The sequence below is a fragment of the Pristiophorus japonicus genome, chromosome 3 (genome assembly GCF_044704955.1).
Source record: "Pristiophorus japonicus isolate sPriJap1 chromosome 3, sPriJap1.hap1, whole genome shotgun sequence".
Lineage (NCBI taxonomy): Eukaryota > Metazoa > Chordata > Chondrichthyes > Pristiophoridae > Pristiophorus > Pristiophorus japonicus.
Genome location: NC_091979.1, coordinates 288,141,791 through 288,158,859, shown reverse-complemented (window position 1 = coordinate 288,158,859; position 17,069 = coordinate 288,141,791). Strand labels below are relative to the sequence as shown.

Below are 17,069 nucleotides of genomic sequence, written 5' to 3'. Positions count from 1 at the left end.
TAACGGGGAACAAAGAAATGGCAGACCAATTGAACAAGTACTTTGGTTCGGTATTCACTAAGGAGGACACAAACAACCTTCTGGATATAAAAGGGGTCAGTGACTAGTGGGGTACCGCAAGGTTCTGTGCTGGGGCCCCAGCTGTTTACACTGTACATTAATGATTTAGACGAGGGGATTAAATGTAGTATCTCCAAATTTGCGGATGACACTAAGTTGGGTGGCAGTGTGAGCTGCGAGGAGGATGCTATGAGGCTGCAGAGTGACTTGGATAGGTTACGTGAGTGGGCAAATGCATGGCAGATAAAGTATAATGTGGATAAATGTGAGGTTATCCACTTTGGTGGTAAAAACAGAGAGACAGACTATTATCTGAATGGTGACAGATTAGGAAAAGGAAAGGTGCAACGAGACCTGGGTGTCATGGTACATCAGTCATTGAAGGTTGGCATGCAGGTACAGCAGGCGGTTAAGAAAGCAAATGGCATGTTGGCCTTCATAGCGAGGGGATTTGAGTACAGGGGCAGGGAGGTGTTGCTACAGTTGTATAGGGTCTTGGTGAGGCCACACCTGGAATATTGTGTAGTTTTGGTCTTCTAACTTGAGGAAGGACATTCTTACTATTGAGGGAGTGCAGCGAAGGTTCACCAGACTGATTCCCGGGATGGTGGGACTGACCTATCAAGAAAGACTGGAACAACTGGGCTTGAATTCACTGGAGTTCAGAAGAATGAGAGGGGACCTCATAGAAATGTTTAAAATTCTGACGGGTTTAGACAGGTTGGATGCAGGAAGAATGTTCCCAATGTTGGGGAAGTCCAGAACCAGGGGTCACAGTCTAAGGATAAGGGGTAAGCCATTTAGGAACGAGATGAGGAGAAACTTCTTCACTCAGAGAGTGGTGAACCTGTGGAATTCTCTACCACAGAAAGTAGTTGAGGCCAATTCACTAAATATATTCAAAAGGGAGTTAGATGAAGTCCTTACTACTAGGGGGATCAAGGGGTATGGCGAGAAAGCAGGAAGGGGGTACTGAATTTGCATGTTCAGCCATGAACTCATTGAATGGTGGTGTAGGCTAGAAGGGCCGAATGGCCTACTCCTGCACCTATTTTCTATGTTTCTATCCATCTGAACAGGCAGATGGGGCCTTGATTTAACATCTCATTCAAAGATAGCGGGGTTGAAATTCAGGCCTGCCAGAAACCTGGCGCATTGACCATTTTTTAAGTGCTTTTACCGCCATCTCGGAAGAGTTCGACTCTTGATCGACATTCAGGTCTTTGTCTTTTTTTTAAGCAGCCAGAAAGTCGGTCATAATGGGGGTGGAAGTGAGGCGCTAAGCGCTGGTGAGGGGTGGAAGTGGAGGCGGGACGGATTCTCCGCCGCTGGTGACATCATTGCGCATCTGCGTCACCGCGTCTATCCCCTTCTTTAAAGGGGAGAGAATCGGTGAATCTTTAGGATCGGCCACCAGAGAGGATTTTGGCCAGGCCAGCGGTCTGGCACCCAAGAGGGCGTGCCAGGCTGCCCATTGGTGGCCCGGCCGAACCACAGGGCACAATACTCTGATCGACATGGAAGTCGGCCGGCAAAAAAAAATAAATGGTGGCAGCATTGGGCCCTTGTCTTTAATGGTTGCCGCGCAGACAGGGGCTGAGAGAGGGAATGAAAGGTGCACCAACAGAAAAAGCTGTCAGGAACACCACACAGCAGGTATTAGATTTTTCAGCCTGAATATCGCTGGAGGTGGGGGGTCCTGGCTGTGCACGCACCGATGACGTACTTATGGCCGCTTGAAAGTGGCAGGGCAGAACTGGCGACCGGCAGAAAAACACCCGTGATAAATTTGGCTGGCGGCGGTCATTCGACCAGAAATTGGCGGCCATTAGATTCCACCACCTGGCCGCCGTATTCCGGCGGTAACGGGTCTTATCGGGATCCTGAATTTCGGCCCAAGCGCCTCGGACAATGCAGCACCTCTCAGTAGTGCCAGCCTAAATTATGTGCTCAATGTCCTGCAGTGAGTCTTGAACCAATAAACTTCAAACTTTCAGTTGAGAGTGCTACCACTGAGTCAGACTGACAAATACATGGCAGGGTATGTTCCTCAGCATGGTGCATCTGTGTGGAATGGCTCGATTGTACAGGGATTTGCTCTGCAACTACTTGACTCTGACAGAGTTGGACTTCTTCGACTGGAAGATTGCCACAGTAAAGGTTACAAGTAGTTGCTAAAAGATGGCAGTCAGAGGCAAAAGGAGATTAAGAGGACACTTGTGGACAAGACAGACAAATTGGGAGGACTTCCAATACTGCCACATAATCTTTCACAAGAGGGATAGTTTTACTATGGATCATATGGCAGAAACATGTCGGGCTAGGTTGTCCTCTTCAGTGCGATGTTCCAGCAGGGTGGGACTTCAGCCCACCCCTCTGAATCCACTCGACCATGACCAATGGTCAGGGGTCATTTCAGATACATGAGCGAGCCTGCCAGTGAAAAGTGGGAACATTCCAGTGGCATTACACCACAAGATGTGACAAGTGAGCTTAAGGGGATAAAAATGCCCCAAAGACATACTGGCAAAATCCTTTAGATCGAGCCATAAACGGGTGGAATTTTGGAGCAGAAATTGAGGGAGGCGGCCTCTACTAGGTCTCTCCCTCGATTTTAAAGAATTGTGGAGCCTTCCCACTGTTACCCTGGGCCTAACCCCACCTTCCATCAGGTAGTCCCGGGGAAATGGTGGTAACTGGGGCAAATTGGAGAGAAATCGAATGGGAAGCCAGGCCACTTCCCCCACTAGCATTTACAGGCAATGGGCAGAAAAGGGGTGACCAGCAGTGGTCCTGACGGGGAGGGGGCAGAGAAATTAAAGTTGGGGCAGTGGTAGGCCTTGCTGTGAGACTTGAACTAACAAACTTTCGACTGCGAACCTGCTCAAATTTCTTCACTGTGAGCATACTCAAGTCGCTATCCACTGGACCTCCGCTGGCAGAGTGAGGCCAATGAAATTTGATCCTTACCCGAAGAAAGATATCTTGCTCATTGCATGCGCCCAGTATAATATCATGGGCAGTGCAGGCATGATTTTATGATATGTGCTTGCAGCGGACAAGGTAGCACACCACAGGAGAGGAGAGGGAAAATCTACCCAAGTGCAGTACGAGGCTGAAACCTGAGAAATCTGAGTGTAAACTCTGTGGGGCTGAAATTGCCCCTCTCTCTAAGGCCTTACCGACTCAGGGCAGGCGGATGGGCCGACCGTCCGAAATTGTCCCCGGGCCATAAGCGGGGGGCGGGGGCAGGGGAAACGGGTTACCGCACCGCACATTTTCCTGCCGCGTCGGGCACGCACTGACCTCTTAACGACTGTCGGCGACCTCCTTTCCGACACCTGCTATTGAGGGAGTGCAGCGAAGGTTCACCAGACTGATTCCAGGGATGGCTGGGCTTACATATGAGGAGAGGCTGGATCAACTGGGCTTTTATACACTGGAGTTTAGAAGGATGAGATGGGATCTCATAGAAACGTGTAAGATTCTGACGGGGCGGGACAGGTTAGATGCGGGAAGAATGTTTCCGATGTTGGGAAAGTCCAGAACCAAGGGACACAGTCTTAGGATAAGGGGTAGGCCATTTAGGACTGAGATGAGGAGAAACTTCTTCACTCAGAGAGTTGTTAACCTGTGGAATTCCCTGCCGCAGAGAGTTGTTGATGCCAGTTCATTGGATATATTCAAGAGGGAGTTCGATGTGGCCCTTACGGCTAAAGGAATCAAGGGGCATGGAGAGAAAGCAGGAAAGGGGTACTGAGTGAATGATCAGCCATGATCTTATTGAATAGTGGTGCAGGCTCAAAGGGCCGAATGGCCCACTCCTGCACCTATTTTCTATGTTTCGATGTTTCTATGTTTCTATGTACAGAATTGCCCCGTGGGAGTGGTGCCACCACCGGACTGTGCCACTGACAGCTTTCCCCAGCGACTCAATTTTATTTTTTATTGTGGGCTGACTGCCAGGTCAGGTTGACAATTATACCTATGGGTTCGGCCAGGCCGCCAACAGGCAGCTTGGCACCTCCTCTTAGGTGCCAGGCCACTGGCCCAGCCGAAACCCTCCCTGGTGGCCCAGTGGACCTAACTAAAAACTTAGCAGCGTTCGCAGTGGCCCTCCCCTTTAACTAAAGGGTTGAGATGTTGTGACGCATCAGCGCGGCACGTCTGCGTCACACTGACATCATCAGCGCGGCACGTCTGCGTCACACTGACATCATCAGCGCGGCACGTCTGCGTCACACTGACATCATCAGCGCGGCACTGATGACGAGTCGGGTGGTCGACCTGCTGCAAAGACACTTCCACCCCTCAGCCGCCACAGACCAGACACACAAAAAAAACCCAAGTGCTGAAGTTCGATCGGGTCTCCGCCGTAAGGAGTAGGGCGGAGAAAACCTTGAAGAAATGGTAAGTGTGCTCCATTTGGGGCGGAGGATAATTTTGCCCCCTGTACCTTGGGCATTTCATCATATCTTGCACTGTTGCAACAAACTTAAACAATTGGCCTCCCATTCACATGGAGTACAATCAATGAAATATAAACTATTAACTCAAAAAGTACCCCTTTAAGTATCCATATAGTGAGAGCTTCATGAGAAATGATTGGAATGATTTATCACGTACAGAAGAACCATATTCTCAATGAATGAAATTGCCTGGCAGTTAAAATGGAGCGGGAGAATTACCCACTGGCTTCCCAACCTGATCTGGTTGACTGCAGTTTTAAATTACAGGCAGGAAGCACGCCCCCTACCCCTGAAGCCGGCAGGGTCTTTCTTTAAACATGGAGATCGGGCTCCGATAGCGTCGTTGGAACCGGATTGCAAATATTAACCCGAGGCCAAGCAGGGGCAACAGTGCTGGTTTCGCCACGAGGCCAAACCTGCTTGGGTCTGGATCGAGCTACATAAGAGGCCAGGAAATTTAAATTTTTCATTTTACAGTTTCATTGTGTGTCTCAGGGAGCAGGACTATTTCCACTTACTGAAGTGAACTATTGACTGCATTAGAGGCTTTATTAGTAGATACTTGACACAATATTCTTTTTGGGCACAATATTTATTCAATTGTCTATATTTCACGTGATTTTAAAAATTCTAATTTCATGGCTATAATATCATCCATCATAGGCGATCCCTCGAACGAGGATGACTTGCTTCCACATGAGTTTACAGATGTTTCAATGAAGGACCCGATGTTCCAGTCCTGAACTCCAAGGGTAGAAGATGCCTGTGCATGGATTTTTTTTAACGTGTGGTGTCAGTTGCACATCAGCCACCACACGGGCTTGACAGAGCTAGGCCTTTATCCAGTGTCAAGGATAAACCAAGACGACTGGAGACCTGCCCTGCGCACACATATCGCAGTGTGTGCAGGCCTGTGCTGCCCCTGGGCCTGAGCCTCTTCTGGGCCCCGAACCCTCATTAGCCTTCTCTTTATCGTCTTGCGCCAAGCCCTGAAACATCGTGTGCCACCCCGACCTGTGAAATATAACTTCATGTGGAGTCACTTTTTCTGTAATATTTCTGTTCTATAATTTATTTGTTTTTATGCAACACTGGCAAAGAATTCTTTACTATCCATCGCTAGTTATCCTGAGGGAGGTTCTACCTTTTGGATGAGACATTAAACTGAGGCCTGTCTGCTCTCTGAGGTGGATGTAAAAGATCCCATGGCACAATTTCGAAGAGCAAGGGAGTTCTTCCCGGTGACCTGGTCAATATTTATCCCTCAATCAACATCACTAAAAACAGATTATCTGATACACAACACTGACAACACTTCAAAAGTACTTCATTGACTGTAAAGTGCTTTGGGATATCCGGTGGTTGTGAAAGGCGCGATATGAATGCAAGTATTTCTTTTATTATCACATTGCTGTTTGTGGGAGCTTGCTGTGCACAAATTGGCTGCTGTGTTTCCTACACTACAACAGTGATGCTCATGGGCTGCTGGGGAACTTGGACAGGTTCGGGGAATGGGCAAATGCATGGCAGATGCAGTATAATGTGGATAAATGTGAGGTTATCCACTTTGGTGGCAAAAACAGGAAGGCAGATTATTATCTGAATGGCAGATTAGTAAAAGGGGAGGTGCAAAGAGACCTGGGTGTCATGGTACATCAGTCATTGAGGGTAGGCATGCAGATACAGCAGGCAGTAAAGAAAGCAAATGGAATGCTGGGCTTCATAGTGAGGGGATTTGAGTATAGGAGGAGGGAGGTCTTACTGCAGTTGTACAGGGCCTTGGTGAGACCACACCTTGAGTATTGTGTGCAGTTTTGGTCTCCTAATCTGAGGAAGGATGTGCTTGCTATTGAGAGAGTGCAGCGAAGGTTCACCAGACTGATTCCCGGGATGGCAGGACTGACATATGAGGAAAGACTGGATCGGCAAGGCTTATACTCACTGGAATTTAGAAAAATGAGAGGGGATCTCATAGAAACTTATAAAATTCTGACGGGGCTGGACAGGTTAGATGCAGGTAGAATGTTCCCAATGTTGGGGAAGTCCAGAACCAGGGGACACAGTCTAAGGATAAGGGGTAAGCCATATAGGACCAAGATGAGAAGAAACTTTTTCACCCAGAGAGTTGTGAACCTGTGGAATTCTCTGCCACAGAAAGTTTTTGAGTCCAGTTCGTTGGACATATTCAAAAGGGAGCTAGATACGGCTAAAGGGATCGGGGGTATGGAGAGAAGGCAGGGGTGGGGTACTGAGGTTGCATGATCAGCCATGATCATATTGAATGGCGGTGCAGGCTCAAAGGGCCGAATGGCCTGCTCCTGCAGCTATTTTCTATGTTTCTATGTTTCAAAATTATTTAATTGGTTGTAAAGCGCTTTGGGACGTCCAGAAGTCATGAAAGATGCTATATAAGTGCAAGTCTTTCTTTATTTGGTCAGGAAGGCAGGATGGTCTGGGAAACCCACCTCTCCCTGGTCACCATGCTGCCAACTGCAGGACAGCTTCATGGCAAAGGTTTGCTGTCCCTTCTCCAGCTCCTCTGCCCCAAAATAAAGTGCTTGAGTCACCATGAGAGCTCCACCTCATGGCCCAGTTGGAAACTGGCAAGACTCAAATTTGCTGCATTTGAATGTTTATTACGTATCAGTAACTATTGGTCAGATTTAAAACATTTACCCCAGTGTCATGTAAACAAGCCAGGAATTACCATTGTGCATCATCCGAGCCATATGTAGCTGTTTCGTACATGATCCTGATGACGCGGGTTCCAAAGTATGAAGTTTAAACATTCCCAAACACTACTTCAATAAGGTTCCAAATCCTAAACAACATTCACATTTAACCTTCAGGTAAATCTCTGTGTGACGTTGAACAGAGATGCAGAGGAACTTCTTGAATTCTTTTCGCCAGCTGATGTGCACACCCTCCCACGCTCATTACAAAAATTCCTCTTTTATGGCTGGATTGTCCTGCATTTCCCTTTTGTTCCCAGCATAAGATATGGCTTCTTTCAGGACAGCATTCTCTCCTTCTGACTTTTTAAATGAATTGTATCCCCATTCTAACCTCCACTATAATGGGCATAAACAGCAGTGGTAACAATGCACTTTCAGAATAAACACAGCTGTGATGGCTGTGATTACATGAATAATGAGCTTGAAATCTGCATTATCTCAGTAGTGACAAAGACACACCAATTACAAGCAGTGCAGTGGCTCCAGCAATTGGTGCTGATTAGGTGTACAGGGCAACAAGGCAATGAAGTGATGTTTGCTCTTTAGCTCTTTAATGTAGCAAAGAAACAAAGGAGGTAAAGCTCGGACCTTTAAAACCTTCAAAAGATTTGCTCAGAAGTAATAAATAATAAGTAATAAAACCAGTTTGAGTAGAGTGCAAAGAACCATTTGCACATCCTGGCCCCAGACATCCATGCTGTTTCTGCCAGACACCTGCTCTAACTCGGGTTACCAACCCTCCAGCAGTGTCCTGGAATCTCCAGGAATTAAAGATTAATCTCCAGCAACCCAGGAGAAAAATCATAGGAGTATTAAAAAAAAAGCTGTGTGTTTTTCTTTCATTGGCAATGGGGAAGAATGGCTGTTCGACCGACAGTCACGATTCATCCAATCGAGAAAGTTTTTTCACTTTCCAATTGACGTGGGAAGTCTGTGCACTACGCGGATGGACGTGTCGAGTGACCAATGATGGGAGGATGGGGCCGGGGTGGTTGGAGGTCATATGATGAAACCTCCAGGAATATGTCCAACCAGATTTGACAACACTGACTCGGGGGTGGGGGGACAATGGAACCTGCCAGAGAATGACAAGAACCACGATGTGCTGAGTCTCCGCTGTTTCTGGGATTTTCTAGCCTGCCTTCAAAGGAATGGAAGCTCTGGCAGCTCCTTACAAGACAAATACCATAGGGAGGTGGTGGGGGGTTGGGGGATACGGGGGTTGAAACTGGGGCAGGGACTCCCTATGCCAGGAGTTCCCACTTCCTCAGCTCCTTCAGGATCCGGTGTAGTACTGGGGGCTGATACACCATGTGAGATAAGGTGTACCAGCCTCTCAATAGGTGTAGGTGAGGCCCTGCTTGGACCCATGAACAATGGTAAACATTTGTTCAAAATATCTTGATCAAGCCCCTTTGCACAGGGAGCTGTAGGTAATGGCGGGCAGGCGATGGATTTTCCAGGTGCACAGTTGCCGGAGAGGTACCCTGAGCGATGCTAGCATTTTGTCTGACACATGTAAATCTGGTTCCCTCCTGCTGATCCTACATGCTCTGGGGGGGCACCAACAAGCGCGATTCTGATTATTACGCTGGGATTGCGCTCCACCCATTTTTGGGGCTCTTATTTGTTAGAAATCTATCCTAAGCCTAAGTTAGAGGCATAAAGATAAAATATATAGATTTAATCTCAGTAAACAGGGCTGGGTGTAAAGCTGAGGTACATTATCTTTCATGCTACCTTGTAGTTATCGCTTCTGCAGCCTCTTTCAAAACCAATATATTCCACACAACTGTTCTCCTCCAAATCTCTGCTCACCTCCATGTTACAGACATTATATTTACATTCTCTGCCCCTGAAATGTTCTATCAATTGGAATGGAATGAAGCACAAAGACCATTTTTCCTTAGCTCCAAATGGAAATCCTGGTACCAAAATAGACTTATGAGAAAACATTACATCATTCATCAAAAGGAACATAACTGAAAAACATTTGGATATTCACCGTCAGTATTGCATTGCTGTGGTACAAGTTTGAGTGGAGCTAAAGACGGAAAACCATAACAATGATTTAACAGGACATTGAATTATAACATGTCAAAAGGTGCTTTAACGTCAGCTACAGGAATGCATTCTGCAAAGACATTTTAAAATTACAGTAATTAGACAGCATATCTCAGCATCATTAACAACTGATTAAATAACTTCAATAAGTAATTAGTGGGAGAAATGTAATTTCAAAGCTTGACCAATATGGCAGTATCTCCTAAGAAGACAGGACATATCTGGGATAAAGAAAGACTATAAAAAAATAGTAACGGAAAAATACACTGTTCTGCTCATCACAATCTAAGCTTCAAAATTAGTCCTTTAATTGACTAAATGAGAAATGCAGGCTAAAGCTCCACTCACACAACAGAAATCCATTCAGAATAAATAGCTATTTAGAATAATGAGCTCATCATCCATTGGCTCCTATTAAAGGTCAGAAGGGGTTAAAACTAGTTATTTTATGGTTGAACTCAAACCAGGCTAGTATTAAATAACCAACTGAAATCCCCACACATCCTGCAGGCCGTGGGTACTTCTAGATGCAGGCCATGGATTTATAGACTTTGCTCGCAGTTCGAACAGTTTACCAGGTGGACACTTCTGGCCAGAGCCGAGTTACATTACTAATTTTTGCACGAGCTTCAGTGGACCAAATGTTTTTTTCTCATCCTCGACCTTATGATTTCTTATTATTTGGAATGGCATGATTTAAGTGGATGCTGAGTACTGTTGTCTAAAGAGGCTGAAATAAATATTAAATCTGAGCAGCAAACAATGAGCTCGCTTGGCCTGAGGTCCTGCCTCCTACATGATCATCCAATTCATTCATCGATTTAAAGAAAAGGAAAATCTAAAAAGGAAAGTGAAGGTAATTTAATTGGAATCAATGTGAATATTGATTCCTAACTGACTGTGATTGGTACTATACTACAAATCAAAATAAAATGATCCTAAAACTAGTTTTACCTCCATGATCTCTGCAGGAATGAAGAGGCGAGCTCCCCAGCTGCAGGACTCTTGCATAACCAAAGGACAGTGGAACACATACATCAGCTCTCCAGACCCAAAGGGTCCTCTCAAAATTGCAAATGCAATTATCCTTACTCCTAGGGTAAGCACCTTTAGCTGTGTCTATTAACAATAGTCCACAGATCTTCATCTTAGTTCATTTTAGCCTGTCACAGAATTGAAGATATTCAGATACCAAGCATGGCAGTCAGTAAATTCTGGACTGGTATTTCCAGACAGTCTCTAGTGCTGGGCATCGGAATCACTCCAGGTCTCTGTTTACAGTGTTCACTGCAGTTACAGTGTAAATGTAGCTTGCAGCTAGAATCAAAGCTTAATCTGGCACTAAAGTGAAGAGGAGCGAGATGGTCTGGCGGAGGTCATCTCAACCCACTTCACTTTGGAGTCATTACAGGTCTGGACACCAAATTACCCTCTGCAAGTTTAAAGTTGATGCAAAATCAAAACAGCTTTGTATCAGTACAAAGCCTGCAGTGTAAGTGCATCATTGGTCAACTTTAGATTGAATTTGAACTAAACCTGCTAGTAAAAGGCTTCAGTGGGAGTGGAATCAACTTCAAAATACAAAGTACTTGTTCACAACTGTTCAATAAATAGCACATTCAGAATCCTTGCACTTAAAAGAGTTCTCTTGCCTTACTTTATACTGCAGATCAATTTGCCAAAAAAAAACTTTCATCCTATGGTAATAGATAGTGATTTATTTCACAGCCCCATTCTAACATTTTAAATAACCCTGCCCAGTCCTCATGCATTCCCAACATCCCAGCATTTCAGACAATTGGTGAAATCTGATTTGTCTTGCTTCACTCTCTCACCTGTACTGAATAAAATCCATTCCTCACCCATCAATCTGAAGCTTTCATTGCCTACTGTATAAAACTGAGTGCACTAAATCGATGGGACAGCTTTAGCGAATATTTGGAAATAGAACGAAAGTTAATCAAACTATTTGATTCATTTCATATATACCCTTGAAATATCCAGTCTACCAGACTAATAAGTTAATAAATTGTATGTAAATACCATCAAGAATTTACACTTACCTTCTTTATTCTGCAACATTTGCCAATATTTATTTTTTTTATTTTCTCTTATTTATTCATACCTGTAATTTCTATTTTATTTAAGACCTATTTATTCTTCTTGAACTTATCTTCCTTTTCATCAAAATTATCTGTAAATGATCAAATCCACTGCATTCACATCTCTGGGCTCAGTGCCCATACCAGTGGTATAACTCTAAAGGTGACATTACTCTACAGTCTACAAATCAGAATTAAATGGGTAAGGAATGAGATAACCTGCATATTCCCCATTCGTTGTGATAAAAAATGATGACAACTTTATCTCTTTAAAAAAATATTCATGTGACATTAAGTCAATAGTGTCAATGCTAGTGTTCACTCTACTTAAATATATATGGGTGAATGCTGCATGTGGTGATATAGTTTATTTCTATGATTTCTGCATATTGTGACTAATTGGGGTATAAATATGCAGAATGGGAGTTCTACCTCCCTCTCTCCTCCTCAAGAATGTGATGCTTTCTGGCTCTGGCATTCTACTGTAACTTCAACTTTAGCAAGAGTTTTGCCCCCTTTGAAAACCCAACCCAACGTTTGAGCATGCTGTGAAACTAGAGGGTGAAAACTTTAATGGTGGCATTATCGGGGCCGAAATGGAGCATGGTGGGACTTTTGCCTGGTAACACCTACCTCTATAACACCTTTAGAATCCAACCTGAAGTTGAAGTCACCAAACAGGAAGTGTGGCACCCTCTCATAGCGTTGGTCTGTAATCCTAGAGAGAGGAAAGAGACATTTATTTGCATTTTCCAAACACTTTCAGCTCAGTTTTATTCATTTTCAATAAAATAACAGTGTCAAGCCCATGGAACAAAAACAAGTCGCGAGTGGCTCCCTGCTGGAAATGCAGGATCGGTGTATTGACCCTTAAAATTGGACCCCTTTAGATAAAACTACACTAAATCTTAAATGTTACATTATAAACTAGCAGATCCCCATGACATTGGTCAGGGTGAGTTGGATAGTACATTATTTTCTAACAATAGGGGTTGCCTTGACAGGTAATGCAAAATGTATTATCAGAACCATTGATTTACAGTGACCAAATAAGTCAAAATACATTTTTATTACATGGCATTCTGCAGTTTTCTCCAAAGCTTTGGTAATTGATTTTTGGAACTTTTTCTATTATTCTGTGATGGCCTTTATTTTATATCTATTTTTGTATTTATCCTTTCCCTTGCCATATTACCTGAAGGAAAAAAAATTGCAGGGCAACAGGGAAAGGCCAGGGGAGTAGGACTAGCTGAAGTGCTCTTGCAGAGAGCCGGCACGGGCTCAACAGGCCAAATGGACTCCTTCTGTGCTGTAACCATTCTATAATTCTATCTAAAAGCTGAGAATATGCAGTGAGATAACATACAAGATGTACTAACTGGAAGTAGGTACCTCATATTTAGCAGCGCTGGCAAGAGGGTTAGGGCTAGTGCACAAACATGCATGTATGATACTTACATACTTTGTAAATACTACCATCCTCTCCCGATATTATTATTTCCCCATTTGCCACTGATTTTTAGTCTCCTAGGAGGTAACTTGGAGGCAGGTAGAGAGTGGGGCAGGGGTGTGGGGGGGTGGGGATGCTGGTTATGCTGGATGGTGAATGAGAAACCCAGGAGAACAGGTTTCCGTCAGGTCCTGCCAAATTTAACAACGGAGGGAGGAATCGGAGGCCAGGATTCAAGCTGGGGGTGGAGTCGGAAGGCTGGGATGGGGGTTGGTATCAGAAGGCCTGGATGCAGGGGTCGGATATTGGAGGGGTGAGGTCGGAATGCCGGGATCGGAGGATAGGGGGTGGGCGTATGGAGGGCTGGGATCGGTGGGCCTGGGCAGGGTGGGGTTGGGGGCTGGGGATCGGATGGCCGGATGGGAGATCGGAGAACTCATGGGAGCGGAGGCCACGTGTGGGGAAGATCAGATCACGGGGGAGGGGGATTGGCGAGACAGGGTCGCTGGATCCAGCAGGTATGTGGAAAGGCACTTATCTCCTAAATCCAGTAGTCCTCGTCTCCATTTAGTTACCGGGTTCTCCGAGGCCTGGGAAACCCAGCCGCCTAGAGTTAAATTTAAAATGGAGCGTCAGAAAAAGGCACGTGGCCTCATTATAATATTTAAAGTACCAACCCACCTCCTGGGAACAGGTTGGCTGCCCGCTCTCCGTCCCGCCTCCATTAAAACCAGTGGGTGGGTTGGAGGAGGGTTGGTATTCAGATTTCTACCACTTTAACCTCCTACCCAACCGAATCCCACTCGTTTTTTGGGGGTTAAAATTGCCCCCTTGGCATCCACTTGTCTGCCCCAAATGTTAATTCCTTCCAATATACAGTTTCTTCACTGATACTGGGCAGAATTGGCCTTTACATTGGTGCTAGTTTAGTTTGGATTCTAGAGACCAGCATCAGTCTCTGTGTCAAGACTCCATAATTAAAGTGCTTCTTTATCCCAGGGGCAGGACAGCAGACTCACAAAAAACTGCCAGCGTGATAAAATAGCTGGATTTAGCATCGTAAAGATTAGTAGCTGGCACACAGACTCCAATCTCCTGGAATCCAGACTAAACATGTGCCAGTGTAAAACCACCATCATTCTCTTCAGCACAGTCTGTCACCAACTCTCACTTCCATATTTTGACATTATTGTTGACTGCCTCAGGGGTTTGACTGTTTAAGCTTCTTAAGTTCGTTATTGTTGCACTGTTGCTAGTCCGCTATATATAGTCTGATGTTGGTCTTTTGTTTTTTCTTCCTTATTTGTATTTTTGCTTTTTTTCCCCCTTCACATATTATACAACAACAACTTGCATTTATATAGCATTTTTTAAATTAATATGCAATTCCACCATGTTGTTTTTACTCTGCAGCTGACTGGTATACATAATTGGGAAAGTTTGATGCCGAATACCTCAATTGAAAAAGTGCTCTAATCCCCAATATTGATATACCCCGCTCCTTAATAAATATAAAAATAAAAGTACAGAAAAAATAAATTGTGGCTATGAGTTCTAAATTGAAATATAAAATTCCCCCAAATAATAATTTTAGAGGACCTTTTCTGCTTTCTGTAGATAAAACAGTGTGACGTTCAGACTTGCCCTTCCTAAAAAAATATAAACTCCACATCATTTAGAAATAATTCTTCCAGAGGCATCTTTCAAAGGCCAGGCAGTGCTACTGGGATAATGGGAGAGCTTAGAACCTTATGTTTTCCTCTCAATTCAATACTGCCGTATACCATAAGCTTTTGAGAAGTCAAAAACAGGACAAAAAGCACAAAAATAGCCATGTCAGACATTGCAGTGGTAAAATGACAAAGAGGCCAACAGCCCCCTGATTTGCTATAACATTTCATAGCCATTCTGTGAGGAGGATCAGTTGCCTTTTCAGTTAATTGCCATGCCTAATACGATAGCCTGTATCATTCAATTGTTCTAAGTCAAGGTATCAGCTGCAGGTCAGAAGGTAACATTTTGTTTACAAGATTATTTCCTAAAGTACTTATCTCACATTCCCTGTGAAAGTTGACTTTGCTTTTTGTGGAGGAAGAATTGGGAATAGAAAATTATCCACAGTGGCTGGAGTTGAATGAGTTTAGGTGGGAGGTCTGAAAACTGCCTGCCATGACACCCAGCAGGATGCCTTATTAGCTGCGTCATCACAGTTCATTCAAGCAAACCATAACAGTGTTACCAACATTCCCACACAAAGACAAAGTTCTTCACACAGTCTATAAACATGCTTCTCCTGGCCAATTCATCCCAGGCTGACATCAGTGAAAAGATTTTAAAAATAAGCTCCGTCAAGCGGACTGAATGAGGTGACGATTCCTCAAGCTTCCTGAGAAGAGATGTTCTGGGGGTCAGCACATAATTTATCACTGATGAGAAGAGTTTATTCTTCCAGCTATTCTTACTCTGCAATGATTTTAGGCAAACCGGTACTTGCCATTCGAGATTTTTCAAATGCAATATGAAGCTGTTAAAAAAGAGGGTTTTGTCAGAACTGTCACTAATTTTTATAAAGCACTCGCATCATAGAATGTTCAAACAAAAGGGAAATTTACATACTTTCCATATGAAATAAAAGTCTTTGTGACCTCCCAAAGCATAGAATCCAGAATAGGAGTCACCAGGAGCAATGCAAACTAGCAATAAAGGTCACAGAAAGGTTACGGAACACAGCAGAGAATGACAGATACAGTCACACAAATAGCTTCCATTCTGTCAATTATCCCAGTGGTGAGTTTTTTTGACAATCAAGTTAAATGTCTAAAAGACTGCACTGACACTGAAACAGTGCTATCCAAACCACTTGGCATTTTTCTGTGTTACTGTTCTTTATTATAATTCACACTACAATTGAGTGGTCTTACGGTCAGACAAGCTAGGTACTTTTTATCTTTAAGTGGACATTTTCCAGTCCCGGGGCATTTGAGTAGGGCAGGCTACTGTTTCGCCTGAGGAGTATTTCCTGTGATCACCGATTTAATGGACTAGGCATACTAATTAAGGGCCATGTCCAGTGGGGCAGGACTTCAGCCTGCCTCAGAGATGAAACCCCGCCCTCACCACCACTATCCCGGCTGTATTTTTGGCCCTAGGGTAATTTGTGTGCGGGGGCAGGTTCCCTGTCCTCTGCCGGGATTGGCACCAGACTGGAGCTGGAGACTTGCTGTGGCAGGCGTCTGGGAGCAACGGACATCCTTGGGGAATAACAAATGAGTATGCGCTATACAAATGTAACAATAATATAATAATGGTGCTGCAAGTAAATGTAGAAAAATGAAAGGAAAGTTGGGCTCCAAATTAGCTCAGTCTCCCGGTCTAGTAGGGGCATTGTTGGGAAGGATGGAAACAGAAATGGTATGGGGATTTGGTCTCCACTCTGTTCTGTGCTGAGGGTTTCCTGAGGCAGAGCTTGGGGGGGCGGGGGGTGGGTTGGGGGGGGCAGATGCTTCTTGTGCCAGACTCTTTGAAACTGACATCAAAAAGAGGCAGGAATGTTAGGATGATATCACTTGCCAGAACTTCCCCAAGGCCCACCTCTGGTAACCCCAATGTACCATACACTTGCGTGAAGCTGGCATACAGGGCTAGAATTTGCACTTAGACCGCCCGTTAACCGCCCGAATATCGCCAGCAGCAATTTCGGCATTCAATTACCGCTGCCGTTGCTGGAAGCCGCCCCCCACATACCGCCCAAAATTCACCCCAGCGCGAAATTTACCTACCCGCCCATTTTTACCACCCACTACTGTTGGAGAAACGTACTGCCCATTTTTCCAAGACTTAACTGGCCTTATCTCAGTGTTATGACTCAATCTTTGAAAATCAATCCTTTTTTTTTGAGGAAAAGGCTTTGTCAAGTTGCCAGCAGCCTAAAATTGATTGGGGAGTGATTTCTCGAGTAGTTTATAAGGGATTTTGATTATGTATAGGATTATAATAGCATTGACTTTAATTCAAACAACTTTTGTGGACATCTGAACATTTTTGAGTACTTTAAAAGAAATGTGGCTTGTACTTTCAGTGCCAATATTGCTAACTACTTCATAATGCAGAATAGAGCTAGAAGGTGGTTTGTTGACGTGTACTATGTGCCCAATCAAATAGGGCGCAGACTCTTGAGGAGGAGGAGGCC

At 44.5% G+C, this 17,069-nt stretch overlaps 1 protein-coding gene across 1 annotated transcript in view; it reads right to left on the bottom strand.

Moving 5' to 3' along the window:
- LOC139255855 (inositol polyphosphate-5-phosphatase A) overlaps window positions 1-17,069 on the bottom strand; it is a 547,723-nt gene that overhangs the window by 32,650 nt on the left and 498,004 nt on the right. Inside the window, exon 9 of the mRNA XM_070874031.1 lies at window positions 12,064-12,148. Within this exon, the coding sequence (XP_070730132.1) occupies window positions 12,064-12,148 (85 nt within the window). The remainder of the gene's footprint in view (window positions 1-12,063; window positions 12,149-17,069) is intronic.